The sequence below is a fragment of the Cricetulus griseus genome, chromosome 2 (assembly GCF_003668045.3).
Source record: "Cricetulus griseus strain 17A/GY chromosome 2, alternate assembly CriGri-PICRH-1.0, whole genome shotgun sequence".
NCBI classification, from domain to species: Eukaryota; Metazoa; Chordata; class Mammalia; order Rodentia; family Cricetidae; genus Cricetulus; species Cricetulus griseus.
This window is the reverse complement of record NC_048595.1, coordinates 363,305,438-363,331,905: the sequence shown is the minus strand read 5'-3', so window position 1 is coordinate 363,331,905 and position 26,468 is coordinate 363,305,438. Positions and strand designations below refer to the sequence as shown.

Sequence of the window (26,468 nt, the reverse complement as noted above, 5' to 3'; positions counted from 1 at the left end):
TTACTTTGAAATAAGGAAGCAAGACGCTAATGTTAAAATGAGAATTTCTTTATCTTCCTTCCTTCCTTCCTTCCTTCCTTCCTTCCTTCCTTCCTTCCTTCCTTCCTTCCTCTAACTCCTCCTCCTTTTTTAGCTTTGTCTTGTTTTTAAACGAGACAGGGTTTCTTGGAATTTGCTCAATAGCTCAGACCACGGTGACCTCCAACTCGGAGATCCGCCTGCCTCGGCCTTCTGAGTGCTGGTTTTAAAGGCGTGTGCCACCACCGCGAATTTCTTTTAAAGATCATTTTTGAAACCCATCTTGGTTTGCAACCAGGTGCTTATTGGTTACCGACAGAAGGACACCGGGTCCAAGGCTGAATGGACAATTTATACCGACCTTGTACCTAAAGGAAAAGTAGAAAAACAGGTAAGGAGCTATCTTGTGGTGAAGCCCTTGTGTATAATGGAGGCTTTGGCGAAGCACCACACACAAATTATACCTCTTCTCCTATACTGATACCCTGTGTGAGTCACACATGGGTGAGATTCCAGAATGGCTAAAACCGTATTTCTGTGAACACTGGAACCCATACAGCACAGGAATTGGGCCAAGGACACACAGATGGTTTTAATAATTGAACAAAGTTAAAAGTCCATCTCTCTGAAGTTTATTTGCACAAAATTCCCAGAATCCATTCCAGGATCTGTCCATACATATACCCCTTGTCTACAATTACATCTATTAGTCCAGGTAAGAAATTTAGTTTTTGTAAAAGTGGTACCAGAACTTCACTAACCCAACTTTTTCCCTAAACTTTATTGACTATTCACCACTAGGTGTGCAATGAGTTCCTGCTCACCTCCCCTGCTCCTCTCCAAAGTGGAGACACATGGCTCCTGGGAGCACACTGGTGTGTGTAATTACTCCTGGCCCATCATTAGTTATTAAATTCCCTATGCAGGACTTTGATCTGTCTTCAGTTTCTTCTCTCTTCTGATCCTCAAGTTGTTCTGTGTAACAGTATTTTGAAAGCCACTAGCGTTTGCCTCAAACTTTCTTCCCCCAATTTAGGAACTAGAAATGATTCTTCCTTGAATGTAAAGCTATCAGAAATATCTTCATGGGAATATTATTTCTTAGCATGGTGAGGCTTCTGCGCGCGCGCGCGCGCGCGCGCGCGCGCGCGCGTGTGTGTGTGTGTGTGTGTGTGTGTGTACTTCAAGCTGAATTCTCAAGCATTATTTACAGTTATTAAGACCACATTGACAATTTTATCTTTAACACCTCTAAAACATTTTTTTTCTGATTTCTAGATTGTTAGTTTCCTCCATTGCAGCATTGTGAATAACATGCTCTTTGGCAAGAATCACTTTAAACTCCCAGATTTGGGGGCTGGATAGATAGCTCAGTGGAGTAGTCAAGAGCACTTACTGCTCTTGTAGAAGATTAGGGTTCACTTACCAACACACACACACACACCTGTCAGTTCACAAGGTCCTGTAATTCCACTTTCAGAAGATCTAACTCCCTCTTGTAACATATGTAGGCGGAGGGTTTTTATTTTGCCTACAATTGACTCATGTACATAGTGAAATACATATGTACACATACCAATAAAAGAAAAAAATATTTTTGTAATGTCAAGTTTGAATATTAGAAAAAGAATCAGTGCTTGAAGTATATTGTGTGTATGATTTATCAAGTATCTGCTCATGACTATATAAAAAGCTATTTCCGTTTATCAGTGTTCTGCACAATCCAGTGAAATCGACTCCATACTAGTGCAGTTCTCAAAGCCCCATGCCCACTACACACTGAGGCTGTACCACTTCTCTGTGTGTGTATACACACACACATTTTATGTATATATACATACATAGGTACATACATATTTCAGTATGCTTTATTGCTGCATCCCTCACAGGGAGGTACATGACCTGATTTCCTGACTTTGTATAGTTTTGTACCTTCTCTAAAGACATACTGAACTAGTTTAAGATAAGGCAAACAGTGACTCCTTTAAAAAAGTTGATCAATGGACTTCATTGGATGGTGTAATACCATCCAAGTATTTCCCCAGCTCTGCTTGACAAAAACAAAGATTTTACTATCCATTTATGCATGTGGGGAATATTTCTTTCTTTCTTTCTTTTTTTTTTTTGGTTTTTGGTTTTTGGTTTTTCGAGACAGGGTTTCTCTGTGTAGCTTTGGAGTCTATCCTGGCACTCACTCTGGAGACCAGGCTGGCCTCGAACTCAGAGAGATCCGCCTGCCTCTGCCTCCTGAGTGCTGGGATTAAAGGTGTGCGCCACCAACGTCCGGCTTGGGAATATTTCTTTTTCACCAAGAACGTGTGCCTTCTGGCTGGCCACCTTCTGCTCATTTCTGTGGTTATTCTTTTCTCAATTCCAAACCATCTGCCTATGCTTCACATGCTGATAAAGCTGGGCCTCTCTCCGAGTCAGGATCATATGGGTTTCTCATTAGCATGTGCAGCTTGGGAACACTCTAAGTCAAAGAAATAAAAGAAGATTTCATAGTCACAAGAGCCACCTCACTCCACTGTTCCACAGAGGCCATTAAGTGGGAATTAGCAAGTACATTTAATCACTCACCATTATACTAGAAACTATGAGAGCATAAATATGCTGGCTCAAATCATATACATCCATGCAAAGGAGGCATGTTCCTTCCTGTTCATTGCCTTAGTCTCTGGGTTAGTTTCCTTCTCTTCATAGAACACCTCGACAGAAAGTACCTTGGTGGTGGAAAGCAATTATTTGACTTACAGGTTATGGACCACTTCCAGGTTGGGTTTTGTAGTTGGTGCAGGGTAATTATCTGGGAAGAGGTACCTCAAATGAGAAGCTGACTCTGTCTAGGGCAAACCTGTAGGGCATGTCCTCTAGTAATGATTGATTGACACAAATCAGAGTAATTAGACTGTACTGAAAACATCTTTTTAGCTATCCACACACATTCCAAATTGTAAAGCTGGGAATGAAAACCACAGCCTCCATTCTCCTTTATTTATGAGATGGCCACTGGCCAGGGCATACTCAGCTTGGAGAATACTAAGAGCCCAGAGAGCAGGTTGAGGATGGGACCCCAATGGCAGAGTTAACTGTGGAGCTCACTATGTGTGGGATACTCTTCACAGGCCACCACAGTTTTGTATGGGTAAGTGTTTGATGTTCAGGCCAGTCTCCTTATTATGGACTGCCTATGGGGAAGGGCAGAAGACATGCCACCAGGGTCTCATTTCCTTTGAGCTTTAGCCAACACAATTAAAGGCAAGAAGTTCGGGGGCACCTGAGATTGGCAAAGTCTAATTTACATGTGGAAGAAAAACAAATTTCTAGCATAGAGTCAGGCAAACTGTGACTCATTAAAAAACAAAAGTGCTGCAAATTGAAACTAATCCCATAACTGGGAGGTGGAGTCTAATGTCCTCCCCATTAATGAAAGCTGTTGCTGAACAGCTGCCTAGACCAGCAGAAAGGACAGAGCACAACTCATAAGAACTCTTGCATCTCCTATGTTCCACAGAGGTGTTTGTGAGAGAATACATACAAACCTGACTTCCAGGAGATTGTGAGAAGCCAAAGCTAGCTGCAAAGACAGGGACAGATTCCTGATGAGCCTTCAGTCAGTAGTAACTCTCCATTACAAACCTGGATAACTAACATATACAGGACAAATTGCCAAAAAAAAAAAAACAAAAAACAACAACAAAAAACAAAACACACCCCCAAACAAACAACAACAACAACAACAACAACAACAAAAACAAACCAGAAACATGATGCAGTTGCCAACTCACCAGTCTCTCTCCAGGCTAAGTGAGATAGGAAAGAATCATTAACCTTGTAAGTCAGTACATTTTCACTACTTTGACTCAGAGAATATCATTGGAACACTAAGACATGCGAAGCCATAGGTAATGTTGAGACAGAATGTTTCAAAATAAGCAACATGTGCTTCATTCTGCATGCTAGATGTCTAAATTTGAATGTCAATTTTAAATAAGCAGCAACAGTCATTGCTTGTTCTTACTGAAATGTCAGGTGCAGTTTCTCCTGTAAATAGCTGGGCTTCATACTATCATCTGTCTTTAAATCTAGCTACCTCTACAAAGAGAACAATTGAATCCAGTCTTTGAAAGAGTCTGCCACACAATTTGATACATACTTTTCAACTTAAATCACACCACTGCACTTGCTACAACTATGTATGGGCTGACTGACAAAAACATAACTGTAACGGAGAAAATGATGCACATGTACATATCTTATGTACATTGCTTACATATCTTTTTCCTTCTACTCAAATCTGTTTAAAAGTATCTTCTGTCAGCTGGAGAGATGGTTCAGAAGGTTAAGAGCACTGGCTGCTCTTCCCGAGGTCCTGAGTTCAATTCCCAGCAACCACATGGTGGCTCACAACCATCCATAATGAGATTTGGTGCCCTTTTCTGGCCTGTAGGCATACATGTAGACAGAGCACTGTATACATAATAAATAAATCTTTTAAAAACTATCTTCTATATATTTTCTATGGCCTCTAGCCTGTGTCACACAGACTACTAGGAACCGAATGTCAACACCCAGCACACCTTCCCTTCAAAGTTTTCCTAGAACATGTCTAACATAACAAGTTGTGAAACAACAATACCACCTGTAGTTGGTGGGATTGAAAACTGATGGAGCCACTCCAGAAACCACGTGAAAAACTCTAAAAGGCTAAAACTAAAGCTACTACATGGCCCAGCTACACCACTTCCTGGCATGTGATGAAAGGACTTGGCAGCATCTTCCAGAGACACAAGCTCAGTCATGTTCATTGTTGCTCTATTCACAACAGCTAGAGGATGGAAACAACTCGAGTGTCATTCAATGGATGGATAATAAAAATGTGGTACATATACTCTATGGAATACTGTTCAGTTGTAGAGAAAAAAGAAATTTGTGGGTAAAGAGAAATAGGAAAGACCATATTGAGTAAGGTAATCCATACCTAGAAACACCCTCCCAGGGCTATCTTAGACTCTCTACTCTTCTTTTCTGGTATATGGAGCCAGCTGTCCTGTCTCAGAAAGGCAGGCAGGACTTGGGCAAGCCTGGTCTTAAAGAAACATTCACCCACCTCCCTCACTGTTTGCATTGCCCTCTCTCCAGCTCTGACCTGGCATCCTGAGGCTTTGTCCCAGCCTACATCAGCATAGCACTCCACAAAAGAGAGGATGAGAGAGGCTTGCCCTCTGTTACAGCTTGGAAGCCAAAAGGAGATGGTAAAAGTGATCATCTGTATCCCTCAGGTCCCACCTTTGTTAAAAAAACAAAACAAACAACCTCAAAAGCTGTGATCCAATATGTAGGTGGAGGCATAGTAATGGCCAATAAATGAAAGTAGTGTAATCAAGAAATACTCAGCACTCGTACTGGAATTAGGGAAGACTTTTAAATGAGAAATGAATCTGTGACACCTGGCTTGTGACGCTGTGGGACATCTGAGTAGACTGGCTCAGTCTGACTGCTGTGGAAGCAGGAAAACAGAACAATTCAACTACTGATCTTTCCTTAAAGACAAAGGTTCATTATCTCATACAATGAGGAGAATCATCCCTGATAGACTGGGTTACTAGAGCCATTGGAAATACCTGGTCACCTTATCTGAGGCACCCATAAATACCAGTGTCTAGAGCACCACAGACAGCCACGGGCACTACCAAGGGACCCTGGAACAACATAGGCTGTGTTTGAACCCCAGTTCATTAGGAAAATAAACAGAACTATGTTCACAGAGGATCACAGAGGACTTAAAGAAACAGGTTAATTCTTCAGGGACCTGGAGACTCGTATGTAGCTTTAGTGGAAAGGCTTTGATAGAGCTAATTGACTTAAGCTGACAGGTAAATGACGCCCAAAAAGTGAGAGAGCCACCTAAAAAACAAGAAAAATGTAGAGCAGAGGAAGAAGTGTGTCTAGTTACTCAAAAACAGATGGAGCAAGATTCGTTTTGAGTCAGGTTTCTGGACCTCCAAGTTGTGTAAAAAAAATCTCCAAAGGTAAATGCCCAAATATCAGCTGAACTTAAAAAAAACAAAGGGCTGGGCGTTGGTGGCACATGCCTTTAATCCCAGCACTTGGGAGGCAGAGGCAGGCCTGGTCTCCAGAGCAAGTGCCAGGATAGGCTCCAAAGTTACACAGAGAAACCCTGTCTCAGAAAAAACAAACAAACAAACAAACAAAACAAAACAAAAATAAAGGAAGAGAGAGAAAGAAAGAAAGAAAGAAAGAAAGAAAGAAAGAAAGAAAGAAAGAATCCTGCACATCATATCAGGACACTGCACTAAAGTAGAAACAGGAAGACTAATCTGAAGACTCAAAGTGGACAACTAATTGGTGACTAAATAATATATATCTTTAAATGAACAGTGGCTCAGTGAATGAATCCAAGAGGAAGACAGTTCTAAGAAGAAAAGTTACACTAAGATTTTTAATTGAATATAAGAGAGGGCTCAAATAAATAGCCTAATGATGTACCTCAAAGCTGAAAAAAAGAAGCCAAACCCAAATACAGAAGTTGACATAAAGTATAAACAATACATACTAAAAATAATAAAAATGAAGACTAAAATTCATGAACTGGAAACCTTAAGAACAGTATAGTAAACAAATAGCAGATTATCTCATAAGATAGACAAGATTCTGTAACTCCCAGTGAAGCAATCAGAGATAGACGGGGTGATGGTGGAGGAAGGTGAATAAATGGAGGGGAAAAGGAAGGAAGGAAGACGGAGACCTAAATTAATGGAAGACAAAAGGGAGTTGTTACAACAGACTCCAATGGAATACAGCAAACCATCATTGAAGCTTTTGTAAACTTATTTTCCAAAAAATTTAGAACTGTTAGAATGAACATATACTTATAAATATATACAGCTGAGTGAACATAAAGCCAGAAGATATAAATACCCTAACCAGTCCTATAACAACAAAGATACTGAAGCAGTCACTAAGTCTGACCATAAAATCCAGGACCAGATAGATTTACTGCAAAATTCTACCAAGCTTTAAAGATCAAATGACACAACTCAAATTCTTTCATAAAATAGAAACAGATGAAACTACCAAGAAAAACCGAAAGGAAACAACCAAGAAACAGAACTACCAAGCTAATTCTAATGAGTCGGCATAACCATAACAAAACACACACACACACACACACACCAATACCATAGCACACCATTATCTATAATAAATGTTTAGATACTCCCCCACAAAAAAACAAAACCCTAAAACCTAGACACTTCTCAAAGAATTTCACACTTACATTATAAATCACAACTAATAGGTTGGCTCAACATAGGTAAATCAACATATAATGCAGCATATTAAAAGACAGAAATCACATGAGCCTTTCAATAGGAAAGGCACCTCATGAATTGCAAAACACGTTGAAGAAGAAACTAGGAATAAATGGAACGTCTCTCAACATAATAAAGGCAATGAATATCAAGTGAATGGCCAACCTATAGTAAGTAGAGGAAAAACAATGAAAACAGTCCCTGGAAAAGCTGATATGAGACAAGGGTTACTATCTGTATTCTGATTGAATAGTGTGCTCTAACTGTTAACTAGAGTGTTAAGAAACTATAGAGAGAAAAGGACAAAAATTTGATCTGAAGTTAAACTATTGCTGTATTTAGATGACATGTTTCTTTATTTAAAAGACCTCATATACATCGCCAAAAACTTATGAATGTGACACTTCCCCCCAAATAGCAGCTTATAAAGTTAACATACAAAAATCATTAGCCTTTATATACACAACTAACAGACTTTCTGAGAAAGAAATTGTAGAAAACAATGCCCATTTATAATGGGAGAAGAAAGAAAGAAGAGGAAAAGGAGAAGCAGGAAATGAGAAGGAGGGGGAAATATTTATAGGGGTAACATTAACGAAGGTGGTGAAAGATTTCTTTCTGTTTTGTTTCTGAGACAAGCTGTCACTATGTAGCCCTGGCAAGTCTGGAAGTACTATTAGCAAAAATTTAAAACATGCAAACAGTTTCCAGAGAAGAATTAGATGACAGAAAGATACCACAATCTCATGGATTGACAGAGCTCACTCTAAAGACTGGCAATACTGATAAAAGCTATCTGCACACCCAATGAAATCCAGGGCAAAATTCCAGTGACATTGGACACAGAGCTAGGAAAAAAAAAAAACTCATTTGGGAACACAGAAGACCCCAGACAACACAATTTATACAGAAAGAATAGTCAGATGTATCACATTACTTAACCTCAAACTATACAACACAGACATAGTGAAAGGGGCTGCAAAGTACTAATACAAAATGAAACAGAACACAATTACTAAAACAAAACAAAAAACACACCCATATAGACCAATGTAATGGCAACAAACTTAAAAAAAAATACATAAATGTCAAAACCATGTAGTATAACAGCCTTTTTAACAATTAGAGGTGGCCAAAGTAGATAGGCAGCGATAGATCTGTATATTTCATCCCATAGAAAAATCAATTTGAACTTGATGAGAAAATATTAAAAATCCAGAACAGTGCTAGGTAATGGTGGCACAGTCTTTAATCCCAGTCTTTGGAGGCAGACACACGTGGATTTTTGTGAGATAGAGGCCAGCCTGGTCTAGAGAGTGAATTCTAGGATAGCCAGGGCTACGCAGAGAAATCCTGTCTGAGAATCAAAAATTTAAGCAAGAAAGTGTTACAAACACTAATACCACATTTGCACCAACATGAATACCACATGTGGTACCAAAACTCTGCAGGAAAAGAAAAATATCATGGTAAATTTTTAGTTACTACATCTGTGGATTGTGTGTATAAGTAATGAAACAGTTTTTGGGAAAGAATGAGGTAATCAGACAGGGACAAAGAAGACAATAGGGAAACAGGAGCAAAAGATTACGGTGTATAGCATTAAATAACAAACTGCTAGTTTTCTTTGGTTTGCAGTCTTATTTTTTTTTTCTCTTGCTGTGATAAAATACCCTTACATGAGTAATGTCAGAAGGAACAGTTTAATATTGCTTATGGTACAATGGCAATGTTTTTATTAGTTACTTTTCTGTCATGATTAAACACTATGACCAATGCAACTTATGGAGGAATGACTTTACTTTATGGTTCAGAAGGGACCAAAGTCCATGATAGAGGGAGGGCATGGCAAGAAGCCGCATGGTGGCTGAAGCAGGAAGCTGAGAGTTCACATCTCAAAGGCAAGCAGGAAGCAGAGAGAGAGCAAACTGGAGGTAGAGGGAGCTTTTGATTCTCAAAGTTCACCTCTAGTGACCTACTCCAAATCCTCCCCAAATAGGGAACAAATGTTCAAACGCCTAAGACTACAGGGTACATTTCTCATTCTAACCACGGCATTGGGAATCATGGGGAGAAAGTTTGGGCAGCAGTAGCGGAAGCAGCTGCTATTGTCGCCTCAACAGTCAGGAAGCAGAGGAAGACAGATGCATGGTTATTCTCAGTTCACTTTCCCCTTTCATACAATCCAGAATCCTGGTCCAAAAAGGTGGTTTCTCCCATAGCCAACATGTCTGACCACATCCTAATAAACAAACACCCCGAACTTTGCCAAGACTGAGCAGAGTCAGGGATGAATGAATTAAAAAGGATTTTCCAAATTCTTCACACGGGTAAAGTTTCTCTCCAGAATAAACACTCCCTTAGACAAAGTTCAAGGTACCACACACTACCTTGTCACATACTTCACACTTGAAGGGATTCTCTTGAGAATGAGCCCTTTGATGTTTCTTAAAGTTTGAAGTACAATAAAACATTTTGCCACATCCTTCACATCTGTAGGATTTCTCTATAGTAGGAAGGACCTTGTGTTTAATGACACCTTAAAGATTAATAAAGGTAAGGTTTCTCTTCAGAATTAAGTTTTTTGGTGTTGTAAAAAGCCTGAAGTAATGTTTTGACACATTATTTACATCTGTGGAGTTTCTCTCCAGCGTGAATTTACTGATATTTAGTAAGTCTTCAGCAAGTATAAAATACCTCGCCACATTCTTCCCATTTGTATGGTTTCTCTTCACTATGGAGTAATTTGTGTAGAGTAAGGTATGAATGAGTAGAAAAGCCTTTTCCACATTCTTCACACTTGTAAGGTTTCTCTCCAGTATGAATTCTCTGGTGTTTAGAACGTCCTGAGCGAGTACAAAAGACTTTCCCACACACATCACACTTGTAGGGATTTTGAGAATGAATTCTTTGATGTTCCTTAAGGAGCGAAGGGTAGCTATATGATTTCCCACATTCTTCACACTTGTAGGGTTTCTCTCCAGAATGACCAAGTCTATGCCGCATAAGGTATGAGTGAGTAGAAAAAGCTTTTCCACATTCCTCACAATTGTAGAGCTTCACTTCAGCATGAATCCTTTGGTGTTTAGAAAGTTCTGAGCGAGTTCTAAACATACTGCCACATATTTCACAGCTGTAGGGCTTCACCCCAGAATGAATTCTTTGATGTTCCTTCAGGATGGAAGGATAACAAAATGTTTTGCCACATTCTTCACATTTGTATGGTTTCTCTCTAGAGTGGCCTAATTTGTGCCGAATGAGGTATGAATGAGTAGAAAAGGCTTTTCCACATTCCTCACAACTGTAGAGCTTCACTTCTGCGTGAATTCTCTGGTGCTTTGAAAGGTCCGAGCTAGTTCTAAACATGCTGCCACATGCTTCACACTTGAAGGGTTTCACCCCAGAGTGAATAATTTGATGTCCCTTCAGGTTTGAACGATAGTAAAATGTTTTCCCACATTCTTCACACTGGTAAGGTTTCTCTCCAGTATGAATTCTTTGGTGTTGGTGAAAGTATGTAGATCTCCGGAAGGCTTTGCCACATTCTTCACAACGGTACGGTTTCTCTCCAGAATGAATTCTTTGATGTTGCTTTAGGGTTGAGGGATATGAAAAGGCTTTACCACATTCTTCACACCTGTAAGGATTTTCTGCAGAATGAATTCTTTGATGTTGCTTAAGGAATGAAGGTAAATAAAATGCTTTGCCACACTCTTCACACTTACAGAGATTCTCTGCAGAATGAGTTCTTTGATGTTGCTTAAGTAACGAAGGGAAATAAAATGCTTTTGCACATTCCTCACACTTGTAGGGTTTTTCTCCAGAATGAATTTTCTTGTGTATATAAAGTGCTGAGCGAGTACTAAAGGCCTTGCCACACTCCTCACACTTGTAGGGTTTCTCTCCCGTATGAATTCTCTGGTGTATAGAAAGTGCTGAGTGAGCACTAAAGACCTTGCCACATTCTTCACATTTGTAGGGTTTCTCCACAGGATGAATTCTCTGGTGTTGAAGAAGGAGTGAGTTCCAATCAAAGGCCTTGTCAAATTCTTGACATTTATAGGGTGTTCCCCCTAGTGAGTAAAGGTTGAGATATGAATAAAATCCAAGTAACATTCTTTATATTTGTAGTGCTTATCTTTAATATGGAGACTGTTACTCATGCTTATTTTATAGGCAAATGAGAAACTATAATATACATTTCCAACCCTATATTCACTGTAATGAAATTCAGAAAATACTGTAGATGGAAACAATATACACTTCTACTGAAAAGATGAAGGCGACAAAGAATATTGAAATATTGAAGCCATTATCCAAAGTTAAATGGCTAAGGAAGTTGTACCATCAATAATAATAAAAACTTCTTAAGGGATTATACTAAGAGAAATAATTCCACTAGACAAAGTGTTTGACAAGACCAAAAAAAATTAATGTGTCTATATTGGGTAATTTTCTGTTGCTATGATAAAAGTACCATGGCCAAGGCAGTTTACAGATGGAAGACTTAACTTGGGCTTATGGTTCTGGAACAATACAAGTCCATCATGGGGGACTGGATGAAAGCAAACAGCAGGCATGGTGGCTGGAGCAGAATCCGTGGCTCATGGTGTGCTCAAACCATGAAGCAGAAGAACAAGCCTACAGTAGAGAGAGGCTTTTCACTCTGAAAGGATTTTACCATGACTCCCAGTCATGTATTGCATCCAGCAAGGCTACACCACCAACTAGGGACCAGGGATTCAAAGATAAGAATCCATGGGGAGACAGTCTCATTCAACCATGGCAGCCAAACTTGAGTATTTGTGTGTTAATATTGTCTTCAATTGAATGGCTGTAGAAACAGTTTTTGTTTTTTCTTAAGAACAGAGTTTTAGTTTCAGAAGTTTGAAAAGATTTGTTTCCTAAGAAGTTTACTATCTATAACACTGTGAAATAATAGAGTTTAAGAGCTAAGATTGTATTTTATGTTACATTTGCCTAACCAGGAAATAAATTCCTGATACAGAATTGTGAAAAACTTTGAAGTTTGTGTTTAAATGACAGACTTTTGCTAGAGGCAACATTGCGTCAATGAGTATTTCTTAAAGCTAGACAATTTGTACTCATTTAGGAGATAAAACAACTGAATAACAATGTCCAAGACATGAAAACACAAGACTCGTATTTGCCCATGAAGTGGAAGTATACAATACTGATATTCACAGGACTAATGCTCACATATTTACACTGTCTTCAGGCGCTTAGCATTGGGCAACCCACTTACAAAAATATATAGGCTGCCTGTGAAGAAATAATTTAAGGGAACTTAGAGTACAAAATAGGAACACAGAAAACAGAACTGAAAATGAGAAAAAGATTAGTGAGTCCACAAAGTTCTGAAAACCTACTATGGTCATTAAAAATATGCTTCTAGATGTGCAGTTTTTATTTAGGATGCTATACTCACAAAGGGGATGCATTTTAATTTGACACTGAGTTATGTTATAGGAAGAAATCATTAGAATACAGCACAGTCGTTCACAGCTTGATGAGAAGTTTGTAATTTACAAGGATATACATGACACGGAAGAAATTCATGTTTAAAGTTACTGCACTTAACAGGTCTTTGGAAATGTGTGGGAATTTTCAGAGGGTTGGAAGACAGAAAAAAGTCAGTTACGATATAAACTCAGCAAAATTAAGGACTCTGACTCACTATAAATACAAGTAGTGCTCACTGGAGGGGAAGACCAAAGCGTAGAGACTTAAACTACCATAGACATCTGGCAGATGCCCTTCTGAGATAGCAAAAGACAGAAGGAGATCCTTCAAAAAAGATTCCACCAATGCTTAGGATAAAGCCTGGATTTTGTTGGACATCTGACCTCCCACTCTGTCCTCTGTCCCCCTCATTCCTACGTACCTGGGTGCATAGCCGTAGCTGCTTGTCTCTTCACATCTGAAGGCCCTTGTCTTTGCTCTAGAAATGTGACCAGGTATGGCTTACAGGAGGCAAGACCTGTTTATGGGAAAAGGGAACATCACTGTTAGTGTTTTCTACTGGGAATTAGCATACTATTCCATTATTAAGCTTACACGAAGAGATTAAAGAATTGCAGAAAATTAGTTTATTAAATGCTTCCTGAGAAACATATACAGAATATGTAGGAATAATTTATAATCGGATGATCCTTAGCTTCAATTACGAAGTACATATGAAATCTGAAGGGTGGAACATTCTCTTCAACATGTGTGCTCCATGCCTCACAATACTGAGTTTACAGAAATACAACCAGAATGAAGGAAGCATATTAAAAAACAAAAACAATAAAAAGCCACATTAAAAACACAAGAAGAAATATAATATTTCTAAGACTATCAGCAATTCCCCTAATTTTTCCATTAAAGCAGGTATTCAAAAGTTACTGCTGGAAGGCACAAATTCCCTTGGGTTATTCTACAAGGGGAGGAAGTCACAGATTGGTGAAATAAGAATTCACTTAAGGATGCAGTCCTCACCAAGGAACACGAGGTTGCTGTAATTCTCCAACATCACATCCCTGTACAGATTCCACTGAGCAAGGTCCAGGCATTCCCATTCTTCTGCGGAAAAATCAATGGCCACATCCCTGAATGACAGCATTTCCTGAAATGAAAATAAATGATTACTATATGTATTAAAACCATAATAATAATACAAAACACCACCATCTTATGCTTATGAGTACAATTCTAAATTTTGCTCAGGATAAGACAAAAGGTAGAAGTGCTTCACACACAGGTAAGTAACTGCTGTGGAATAATCCTTTTGTACACTGTGAAGAATTGCCACTTGGATTGGATTAATAAAAAGCTGAATGGCCGATAGCTAGGTAGGATTTTCGCTGGGAAGAAGGGCAGAGTTTCACGAGTCTTGAGCCAAACTTGGAAGAAGCATCATGGGAAGAAGTTCATAGATGAAGTGAGTAAGTCTTGGGTAGCACATAGATTAATAGAAAAGTGTGAATTTACATTATAAGAGCTGGCTGGAGACAAGCCTAAGCTATCAGACAAGCATTTATAATTCAAGTCTCAGACTGGTTATTTGGGAGAGGCAGCTGGACATGGAGAAACTCTGCCTACAAGTAACAGTCCTATGAGCTGTCTGATATGGTCATAGGATCTTATCTTTGGTCATATAATGGTCACCCTTGACCAATCTTCTAGCAAACAAAATGCAAAGATCCTATTATCTCATGTGGATATTTGACTTTTAACAAATATAAAATGGAAATAAATGCATTCACAGGAACATGTTACATTTGTCTTGTGCATGTTTTATAACCACACATGTATACATTTCTCCCAGGAAAGTCATGGTGAGGGAGAAGATACTTATCAATCATGAATATGAAATGCAAGGAAAACGAAGATTCTGACGGGGCAGCTCTGGGAGAGGTCTGGGTTATTGAATTTGTAGAGAGTTCAATAGTGATGCTAAAGCCAGGACATCAAGAAGACATGGGATGGAACAGCCATGAGGCAAAGCAGTAAAGGACAAACTCACAGACAAAATGGAATCACATGTATTTCAAAAAATTACAAATTAGTCAGCTTAGTGATTGAAAACACACTAGACAACACTCTAACTTGTCTCGCCTCCCCTTTCCTCTTTTTTTGCTTTCCTTTTTCAGAGAGTGTTTGTATATTTGATGTAACCCTACAACAGGCTTTGAGTTCATGATAGCTATGCCTTGGTAACTGGAGGTCAAGAATTATAATTTGTTATGCTATTTGCTATTTTCTCTTATGTTAAAATTTCCTCACTTCTGTGTTTTTTTCTTATCACATAGAATCCTTAAAATGATCTATGAGAGCAATGATAACCTTTTTTTTCTTTCTATGATTAAATATCAAAAACATGAGAACTGTTGATTTTAATTTTGTAGTAATTGTTACAGGTGTACTTTGCATAGTCTTCAAACCAGTTTCAGATGCTCATCTGGTCAAACACTTTTTTTTTCTTCTACTTACAATGTTTCCCAAGCATCTGAAATATACTTTACTTACAACCACTACTCTGGGCTACAGCTCCATAAGCATCTTCCTCCTATTTAACTTCACACAAGCATTCATTCACGAGTGGCTGCTTAGGCCTCTCTTTCTCCTGCTACTGAATGACATAAATGTGTCACACAGCAATCACTAATTTTTGTTTTTATTCAACACAGTTTGCAATACTATGACTCAGAGTATATAACTGGAACCCTGAAAAAAGACAGGGGAGACCAAATGGCATATCTTTATTAGAAACACTGACTGTAAATTTATTTAGACTATGACTTCTAATATCAATGACAGATGCCTCAGTGTGACTGATGTTTAAAATACCCAGTATACTGTTATTGCATGTTCCTAATGAAATATCAAGTGCAGTCTATCCTGTAAACAGTTGTGGTTCATACCCTCATCCATATGATTTTTATGTACTTAACTCAAAGGGCACAATTACAGTCTTTGAAGGAGTCTAGACAAACACACATAATTTCTCAACTCACAATACAGTACTGCATTTGAAAACAACTATGGAGGGGCTCACTGACAGAAACATTTACAACGGAAATGGAGAAAATGATGAAAACCTGTACTTCTCATTCTTATTCTTTGTATATATGTTTTTGACTGACTCCTATTTAAATCTTTCTAGACACCTTCTATTGCTTCTTTCTATGGCCTCTGACACATGTCCCAGAGATCTAACTGAATGTTATCACCCAGCATAATTTTGCTTCATGCCTAAAATAACAAAGTTACTACTTGAGTTGGGGGGGGGGAAGCAATTCTTTCCCTCAGGTGGGTGGTCACTCACAACATTAAGAACAAAAATAAACAGTCTAAGTTAAGGGATAGGGAAAGGACAGCATGAGATATTGGAGGGAAAAAAAATCTCACATTAGCAGTTTGGTTTCCTGTCTGGCTGTGGCAATAACGTGTGAAGGACAGTGGAAGTTGTAGTTGTCATTTCCACAAGCTGAACTGGAGATCTGTTCCGGCTAAATGTAATGAGGCATTCCATACACAACTAACCCTGTGGTGTGTAAAGACTGGGGCAGGATCCAAGTAACACAGAAAGAAGACTGCCAACCATGGAGAGCTGCATCAGCCAGAGTTGAAGAGAGAAATGGGAAATGATTGAAACTTCCCATTAGATGTTTAAGGAGCTCAGATGGGAATAGTTCAGGGAAAAGCAGAAGAGAACACCATGAGATGCTCACATAAACTAAAACAAATTAACAATCAAAGATAATTAACATCCCCTGCAAATATGGACGGATATTTAAGCAAAGCAAGAACAAAATTCTCCCTCACAAAGTAAATACAATAATCTAATCACCAAAATTAAGTGGCTCTAACTAAAGCATGTTTTTTGGAGAATTTTAAATTACACCTCAAATACAGCCAAGAGCGTCTCAAGTATACACTTTGAAAGTCAGTGTCAATTAGACAGATTTCTATCAGTTAAATGGGGCTAGGCCAAGTGACTGGAGCCATAAGTAGTTAGTACATCCATAAACTATGTTAAAAAAAAAACCTTTGTTTTTCTGACACATAATCTCATTTAGCATAAATTGATCTTGGATAATCTATGATATGAAGGAGGACCCTGAACTCCTAATTCCCTGACTTCAGTTCACAATACAGGGATGACCAGGATGCACCAAGAGCAGGTTTCAGTTTTTTTTTGTTTGCTTGTTTGGTTTTTTGTTTTCATTCACAGGTGTGTTTAAGTTATACACACCGGAAAGGTCTTAAGTTGGTGAGCGCATAGTGCTGCATCATCCCTACCTTGTAGGAAACCAGTTTTGATGCACACGGCAGTGTACTCTTCCCATTTTAAATAATGTAAAACACAATGCTATTCTTGTCCTGGGGGCTAGTGATGTTAACTAAAAGTGTCTGTATTTTACTCATAGTTACATAGTCAACAGAAATATTAGTATTGAATATAAAATGGGTTTTAAAGTCCATGCTGCTTTTTACTAGACTTTAATGCCACACAAACACTTGGTTTGACTTAAAGTGTTGTGAACTATGAAACTATACAAAAGATAGGCTGGGGAGTCTACCACAAATCAAAGAACAGGGAGTGAGCAATGGCTCTTCAAATTCACCTTTCAATCTTTCTGACCCTGTATAAATACTTGGGCAAATGTTTCCAGAAGACTGTTTGGGGAGCATCAGGGAGCCTGGATGACACATTCGGGGGGGGGGGGGACAGTGACAGGGTAGCTTCAAGGCAGTTTAGAGCCTGCAGCGTACCCTGATATAGAAGAAAAGCTCATGACTAAAGAGCAACGTAAAGACTCTGTTAGGTATGCAGGTTCACGTCTCTTCCCCAGAGACGCTCAAGTCCCCTCCCTGAAGTCACTAGGTCTACTTCTACCCTCCTATCAACTCATCATTTGTTTCTGAAAAGTAGCTCAAACTTCTGACATCACACAATCCTTGACATAATTGGATGAGGTACTATTTTCTACTATTTTCCACTCTGAGATATAGGATCCGTGATCGCTAGAACGACGCGAAGCTCAAACCTTCCCCTTTAGGACACTGTACAGTCTCTAGACAGGAGTGTTAAGTCTCAGACTTGCGATCACAGTGGCGGTCACCAAGGCCCCCCCCCTTCAAAACAACAGCCCAAAAATCTCATCATTTATTTATTCCAAAGAAAATGAGACCAACATCCCACACATCCATCTTCTGAAGAGAACTCAGTCCCTGGAAACTTGTATCAACTCGAACCCAGAGTACTAGGCCGGCCATAAAGTCCAGCAGGGTCCAGATCTCCACTTGTTCCAGAAGTCCTGAGACACCTGCCAGCAGCCAAATGAGCGTGGGTCGGCTAGGGAGAGCACGTTTCCCCCGGGCAGGCTGCAAGTGGGCTCCTGTAACACCTCAGGTGCAGGCAGTGCGCTGGGCAACCCCGCCGGGGGCAATACTGCCCCTTGCACCATTGCACACTCCGGGCTGCAGGGCCAGCCTTGCACACTCCGGGCTGCAGGGCCAGCTGCCCGACCCCAGAGGCGCACCCTGGACTCTGACAGGCGCGTCCTTTGAACAAAGCTTCCCCTCGCAGCTCCACCCCCACCCCACTCTCCCTCCCCAGCCCAGACCCGCATTCAGGTTCAGTGGCCCAGCCCAGGTCAGCACAGCATCTCCAGGTCCACTTCCCTCCCCGCCTCTGGCCCAGCCCAGGCCCGCCCTGTCCCGGGAGTCCCCCGCCCCCCGCACAGAGCCTGGGGCTGCGCTGCACTCGGCACTAACCTCCATGTCAGAGATCCGACCGAGGGCGAGGGAGCAGGACTCGACACCAGCTAACTTAGGAAAGGACGGACGTCTGCAGACGGGATGCGGAAGTGCGGTCCGCAAAGCGACCCGAACGCTCGTGACGTCACAATGAAGCGGACTACATTTCCCAGAATCCCGTGTTGTGCTTCTGTCTACGGAGGAGGATGGAGAGAAACCAGGCGAGTCTGCACCGACTGCAGGCATTCAGGGTTGCTTTTAAAGTCCGGTTGCAAACAAGACCCGTTCGATAGTCAGTCGATCGCGGGGAAGTTTAGTAGTTACGTCGGATCACACTGCCGCTTAAAAAGTCGCCTACTGGTTATGAAACCGTACCGCCCCGCACGGAAACGTGGCATTCGCTTCGTTGAGCGTCTTCAAATTAACGCAGCAAGAGGCTGAAGTGGGAGGGCTATCCCTTGAAGATGATTTTGGAAACCAGTCTTGGTGTCCACGCCTTTCTTCCGGTTTGACATGAAAGAATTATAAATCCAAGGGGCCCTGGGCAGTTTATAGAGGCCTTGTCTCAAAAATGCAAAGTACCCAGAGGAATGGGGAGCTCTCTTGGGGGTAAAGTAAATGCTTAAAATAAAGGAAGCCTTGGCTTAATACCCAACATCTGTAAATAATACAACAGGTAAATATCCCGTGTCCCCCTGTGTTGACAAACCTTGTGAACCATACAAACATCAGATTCCACAGCTGCAAAGAAAAATAGTTGTCCTACGCACACTGGAATCCATACCGTGAAGGGAGGTAAGTCAGGGACATAGGCGAGAAAGAAAGAAAGAAAGAAAGAAAGAAAGGAAGGAAGGAAGGAAGGAAGGAAGGAAGGAAGGAAGGAAGGAAGGAAGGAAGAAGTCACTGAACAAAGTTAAAAGTCTTTCCCTGACATTTACATGTAAAGAATGCCCAGAATCCATCTGAGGATCTTTGCATCTGTCCATAGGACCGTCGTCTATACTTTCGTCCATTAATTTAATCTTATGAGAACTGTAACTTCACCCATTTCAGAACTTCACCCACTTCCTGGTTGACCACAAACTCAGGGAAGTATTCACCAGCAGGTGTCTCCTGCACCTGTGGGCACCTCCTCAGCTCCTCTCCCAAGTAGGAAGACACAGTTCATGGTATCACAGTGGTGTGTGTACTGATGCCACACCTGGCCGGTCATCCATTGTGCAATTTCTCTCTGCGTTAGGCACCGAGATTTCTGGTTCGTTTTCTTCTGTCTTCTGTCATGAGATATTTCTACACTGTGTGAAGGTGTACTGCTGTGATTGCTGCAATAAAGAAGCTAAATGGCCAATAGCTAGGTAGGAGGTATAGGTGGGACTTCTGAGCAGAGAGAGGAAGTGTGGGGTTAGATTATTGAAGCCCAGGGAGATGCTAACAAGACATGGAGGGAGTTGGGCATACAGAACGAAGAAAAGGTAAACAGCCGTGAGGCAAAATGCAGATTAATATGAATGGGTTAATATTAGTTAGGACAGCTAGTGGGACAAGCCTAAGCTTAGGCACAGCTTTCATAATTAATGGTAAGTCTCCATGTCTTTATTTGTGAGCTGGCAGCCCAAAGCAAAGTTCAACTACATTCTTCTCTGATTCTGGAATTGTTTTTGTCTGGCAGAATTTTGAAAGTCAGAAATACAATCAGGGAACATTAGGTTTGCTTATTGGAATGCAGAAGGTAGATTGTCACCTTGGAGTAATGAGGTCACTCTCTTGTCTCAGGAATGTTTATTCCTGTACTCATCATGCCTTAGAGCAAAGTGTAAACCTCTAGTTTAAGAAGCTCACAAGGAAGCTACTTTTGAGTTGACACAGTAGCTCTCACTGCTGTAATTTTTTTGTTTCATTTCTGTAAGGAACTCATGTACTCTTTCCTGTTTTGTCTTTCTCCTGGCAATGTTTAAGCATGAGTATATAAGTATATATTTACTTCCCTGAATGCTAGCATTTGTATAGTATTAGGCAAGTGGAGAATGAAGAACCTAGTCTGTATGGTAAATATGAAGACAATTCTTATAAGAGGGTTTAGTTAGGGTGGGCATTGGCATTTAATCCCAGCACCGGGAGGCAGAGGCAGGCAGTTCTCTGTGGGTTTGAGACCAGCCAGGTCTACGGAGTGAGTTCCAGGACAGCCTCCAAAGCCACAGAGAAACCCTGTCTCAAAAAATAAAAAAAAGAGCCATGAGCCATGTTGCATCATGCAAATTAGCAGGAATGTGTTAATTTAAGTTATAAGAACTAGTTAGAAACAAGCCTAACTTATCTGCTGAGCTTTCATAATTAATGATAAGTCTCTGTGTCATTATTAGGGAGACAATAGTCCTGATGAAAAGATCTGTCTACCATCTCCAGTAATGATGGAGGGAGCAATGGATGCATCTGTTCAGCTCCCTTTCTATTCTTAATCCAGTTCAGGTTCCACTGCATATTATGGTTTCTCTAGGACTTTGTTTTCTATAGCTGAGATAAACACCATGAGCAAATGAGAGAAAAGGTCTATTTCATCTTACCACTCCCAGGTGACAGCCAGTAACTGAGGGAAATCAGAACACAAGCTCAGGTTGGGAATCTGGAGGCAGGAACTAAAGCAGAAACATAACGGAATGCTGCTTCCTGCCTTGCTCTCCAGGATCATGCTCACGTGCTTTTCTTACACCTCCCGCAATGACTTAGCTAGGCTTGGTAACACTCAAATTAGCTTGCCTACAAGCTAATCTGACAGGGACATTCTCTCTGTTGAGTGTTTCGTGAGGTAAGATTTTTCTTTGGGCTGTCAGCTCACAAAAAATAACACAGAGACTTCTTATTAATTGTGAAAGCTCAGCTTATAGCTTAGGCTTGCTACTAACTAGCACTTATAACTTAAATTAACCTATTTATGTTAATCTATATTCTATCATGTGGTATTACCTCTCTTCCATCTTGTACTTCCTGTTTCCTCTCCATGTCCCTGGCATCTTCTGGGTGCTTGGATTCCTCCTCCTCTTCCTTTCTCTTCATGGAAATCCTGCATATATCGCCTGCTTAGCTATTGGCCATTCAGCTTTTTATTACACCAGTTTTATCTGAGAAACTGTTGTGGGATATATGCACCTTCACACGGTGTAAAAAATATCCCACAACAGTTTCTCAGATAAAACTCCTATCAAGCTGTGAAAACGAAAACTAGCACTGTGCCACCCACATTTACAGAGTCTTCTTGACTCAGTAACGGACTCTAAAAACTCTGTCTAGTCATTGTCAGAAATGTGATTCTAGTTCTCATCAACTGAGCAGCCATGCATTCTGGGCTATTTAGTTTGAAAGTCACCCTAAAGCAGGGATGGTCACATCAGCTGTAGGTGTCCTGGCAGCTAGTCCTGGTAACACTCCTTATATTTGTTAGAGTACCCCAACCTAGAAATGGCCTTTGCATGTTCCCAATGGACAGAAATGTGCAGAATTCTACAAACTTCATTCCCAAGCATGCCCACTGAGCAAATCAATTTAAGTACCGAATGTTCACTTACCATTCCAAGGTTTGAGTGTACCTTTTCTGAAACCAGTCCAGTGTAAGATGCTTACTATTCCTTCCTAATTTTGTTGTTTTGAATATAAAAATGTTATTTGTCAGTGTCCACGACTGTATGTGGACGTGGGCATGCAACAATGCATCTGTGGAAGGCAAAGGACATCCTTGTGGGGTCAATCATCTCCTCCCACCTTTCTGTGCGGTCCCTTTTCCAAACCTATGCTTTAAGGCATATTTAGCCAGCACCTTTTCCTACTGAGCCATCCACTGTCCCTCAGTATTTTGTTTTCAATCTTCATTTTGTATTTTGTTCATGCTCTTATAAATAGGATGTTTAGTATCAAAATTGCTTCTCACTTTTCATTTCTTCGATAACCCCATGTAGTTTGGTTATTTTAACACTATAGATCATTTTGAGAGTTGATGCAGTGGTTAAACTAATACCCGTTTATCATTCTAGCAGTTTTTGTCCAATGTAAAGAAAATCTATTCATTTTCTCGTGCACAAATAAGAGGTCATCTATAAGCAATGCAGGGTTACACATGTCTCACATAACAAAGTATATTTCAGAAATGTTCCATTTCTTCGTTAATTTTTCCTAACCCTGGGAGTACCGATATCAAGTCCCAGGTGACTCTTTGGATTCCCATGCTGGCTCAGTGTTCTGCTTCATTGTGTTTTACTTCAACGTCTTGCTTTGGAATGACTTGCATCCCTTTCAAACTTTTACAAGAAAATCCCTACTCACTGTGTTTATGTGCCTATGGCACTCTCACGATTACCAATGACAGATTCTATGGGCCCTTAAAAATAACTGGTTCACAGTTAGTTTTCTCACAAGGATTTGTTAAATATTCATTGCGTCCAGTTCCTTTAAAGCAGTGGAAATAGAAGCACGCACTGGAACTGCCCTGTTTTCTGTGCCTGGCACCCTGTCCTGATAGGCAGGAAACAAACTATCCAGTAGGTGCAATGCATCCCCAGTGAAGTGATGACCTGCTGATGCAGTGTATGCAAATGGGGAGCGGTGGGGATGAGTGTCAGAGACTCCCATGCTTGCCTGGCCAGAGTCTTGTAGTTTCTGGAGGTAGCATTTATGCTGAGCATTGACTGAGAAAGTGAAAACTGTAAGGTGGGACTGCTCAACACAAGGGTCTGCTTCTGGGCCATCACTAAAGTAAGGACAGATGTGAATTTTGGATAGGCAGAAGAAGCCCCGGTTGCCAATAAACTTGAGTCTGTTTGAGAAATGGGGAGGATAGAGTGACATGTGGATGGTGGTGGTGGGGGAGTTAAGCAGCTGTTGGCAGAGGCCATTCAAGGAAGTGGGATTATTTTATGAGGGGCATGGATGTCAATGAGAACTTCATTTTTTTTTTTTTTACTTGTTTTAGGAGAAATAAGGGAATCAATCAATTGTACTACCTGTCTTTATTTTCTGGCAGCTGAAGAAGACTGTAACTCTATCTTTGATATCAGTATCTTTAATGACCCAGGATGTGCCCAACATTTAGTAGTTTTGTAAGTGAATGAGTTCAAGCTGCCCATAGGTGCTTCTTGTTTTTCATCATAAATGATCTGGTTATTGGCACAGAGAAGACAGGAATCTTGTACTCATGAAGCAGATGAATTCCTCATTTTATAGTTGGGATGAAGATACTGATATGGAATGGTTTAGGTCTGAAGACCACTGAAAACCCTCAACACTAGTGAGACTTTGAATTTCCATTGTGGGCTTCCACACATTTCCAGGACAGTGGTGATTGTAACAATAAGTCTTTCTACCAAGCCGCCTGAGTCCTGCTGCCAAGTGGGCGCTTTCCTTCAGGCCACCCAAGTTCTGCCCGCCGCCACGTTATGGTCCCAAGTAACACACAAAGACTTATATTAGGTACAAATGCTGCTTGGCCAATGACTAGGATTTCTCATCTGCTGGCTCAGTCTTAATTATCATAAATCTATATATTTTATAAGACTTATTGAATGCCAGAGGAAGCATCCTGTCTTCCCCGGGCTCACATGGTGACTCTGCGCCTTCTCTTACCTTTCCCAGAATCCTCCTTGACTCCTAGTCCCACCTATCTTGTTTTCCTATTGGCCAACAGTACTTTATTTATCAACCAATAAGACAAACATATACACAGAAGGACCTCCCTCATCAGGGGATGAGGTGTTGCTTGCTACTATTGTGTTGCTAATTGGGGTTTGAGTGTTATGATACCTGGAGTGCAGTTTTTTTAAGATTATTTATTTACTTATGTATACAACATTCTGCTTCCATGTATATCTGCACACCAGAAGAGGGCACCAGATCTTATAACCGATGGTTGTGAGCCACCATGTGGTTGCTGGGAATTGAACTCAGGACCTCTGGAAGAGCAGTCGATGCTCTTAACCGCTGAGCCATCACTCCAGCCCAGGAGTGCAGTTTTATACACTGAGAATGACATTATTCAAAGGCACCCTCACACAAGTGCTGTCATGAGTGCACCATGCAAGAAACATATGTGAAAATGTTTGTCATTCTACTATGTCAGAATTTATTGAACCATTAATTCACAATAAGCAATGCCTTCAAAGCATCAATTTGCCAGATAATGCAAACTACCTAGGCAGTCTGGCTGAGGTAAATATATGTTCTTTTATTCTATCTTAATTTCTAATTTTATGTCATATTCCATAGTACATAGCATATGTTCTATATATCTATTTTTAAGTACGTGCATTTTTTAAAGAATTTAATACAAGTTAAAGAGGGTAAAGCAGACAAAGAGTTGTTCGTAGTGAGCTGACAGAAAAACAGGTAGGTAGAAGAAACCATCCTGAGTGAGGTAACCCAGACACAGAAAGAAAAACATGGTATGTACTCACTCATACGTGGATATTAGACATAGAGCAAATGATAACCAGCCTACAATCTATAACCCTACAGAAGCTAGGAAACAAGGACGAACCTAAGAGAGGCATACATGGACGCCCAAGAAGGGGAAAGGGAAAAGATCTCCTGAGTAAATTGGGAGCATGTGGGTTAAGGGGATGGAGATAGGAGAAAGAGAAGGGGGGAAGGAGATGAGGGAGGAGACCATGAGGGATCAGGAAGGTCAAACTGGGGGAAGAATAGAGAAGAGCAAGGAAAGAGGTACCATAATAGAGGGAGCCATTATCTGGCACTTGGGAATTGTCCAGGGATCCACAAAGATAACCCCCAACTAAGAATCTAAGAAATAGTGGAGAGGCTGCCTTAAATGTCCTTCCCCTATAATGAGATTGCTGACTACCTTATATGCCATCCTAGAGCCTTCATCCAGTAGCTGATGGAACCAGAAGCAGAGATTTACAGCTAAGCACTGAGCCAAACTCCTGGAATCCAGTTGTAGAAAGGAAGGAATTTATGATCAAAGGGGACAAGACCAGGCTGTGGAAAACCCACAGAAACAGCTGACCTGAGCAAGTGGGAGCTCACAGACCCCAGTCTACAAGCTGGGGAACCAGCATAGGACCGAACTAGTCCGCCTGAACATGGGTGTCAATTGGCAGACCTGGGCAGTCTATGGGGCCTGTGGCAGTGAAACCAGTATTTATCCCTAGTGCACAAATGGACTTTAGGAGCCCATTCCCTATGGAGGGATACTCTCTTAGGCTTGATACATGGGGGTGGTCCTAGGCCCTTCCCCAAATCATGTGACAGACTTTGATCATCCCCATGAGAGGCCTCATCCTCCATGAGGAGTGGATGGGAGTGGGATGGAGTTGTTGGGGGCACAGGAGGATGAGAGGTAGAGGAAACTGGGATTGGTATGTAAAATAAGATTGTTTTTTATTTAAATAAAAATTAATTAAAAGAAATACAGGTAGAGTCTGTATTGAGAATGAAACCAAACAAATATAGAGAAAGAGCTGAGGCCAGGGGAGAGGCAAAGCATTAACACTGAGTCCAGCTGAAGTAGAAAGGGAAAACTGACTCAGAGGAGAAATGTCAGTTCCATGTCCATGTGCATCAACAGCTGGGAAACAAGCCCAGCAAAGAGATGGAGATTGTTTTATGCTCTAATCTGTTAATCAAACTGCTTATGTAATATGTTATTTCACCTTTCTTAAACACTATATTGAAGAATTGTTTATTTGTTCCCTGTGCATTCTTGGCTGTGTTTAATCTTCTGACCTAAGTATTTCTTCCACTGGCACTCAGTAGTTAGCAATTTCCAATAGGACCCTGGCTAGTGGTGGAATTTTATGGCCAACTGCCCTGTGTATGCTCATATTTAGTCTGGTTTACTGTTGCAAT

At 40.6% G+C, this 26,468-nt stretch overlaps 1 protein-coding gene across 4 annotated transcripts in view; it reads right to left on the bottom strand.

The window, feature by feature from the left end:
• Nucleotides 1-19,050, bottom strand: part of LOC100750719 (zinc finger protein 58) — a 29,383-nt gene extending 10,333 nt beyond the window's left edge. The window contains exons 1-4 of one of the 4 annotated variants that reach the window (XM_027400090.2): nt 18,639-19,039; nt 13,854-13,980; nt 13,258-13,353; nt 7,686-11,425 (exon numbers count right to left, since the gene is read on the bottom strand). In XM_027400090.2, the coding sequence (XP_027255891.1) occupies nt 10,032-11,425; nt 13,258-13,353; nt 13,854-13,980; nt 18,639-18,866 (1,845 nt within the window). In that variant the 5' untranslated portion in view covers nt 18,867-19,039 and the 3' untranslated portion in view covers nt 7,686-10,031. Of the gene's footprint in view, nt 1-7,685; nt 11,426-11,447; nt 11,994-13,257; nt 13,354-13,853; nt 13,981-18,638 lie in introns of those variants that run through there. The other 3 variants (XM_027400091.2, XR_003482133.2, XM_035440630.1) reach the window with 3 other exon arrangements.
• Nucleotides 19,051-26,468: the final 7,418 nt, after the last annotated feature.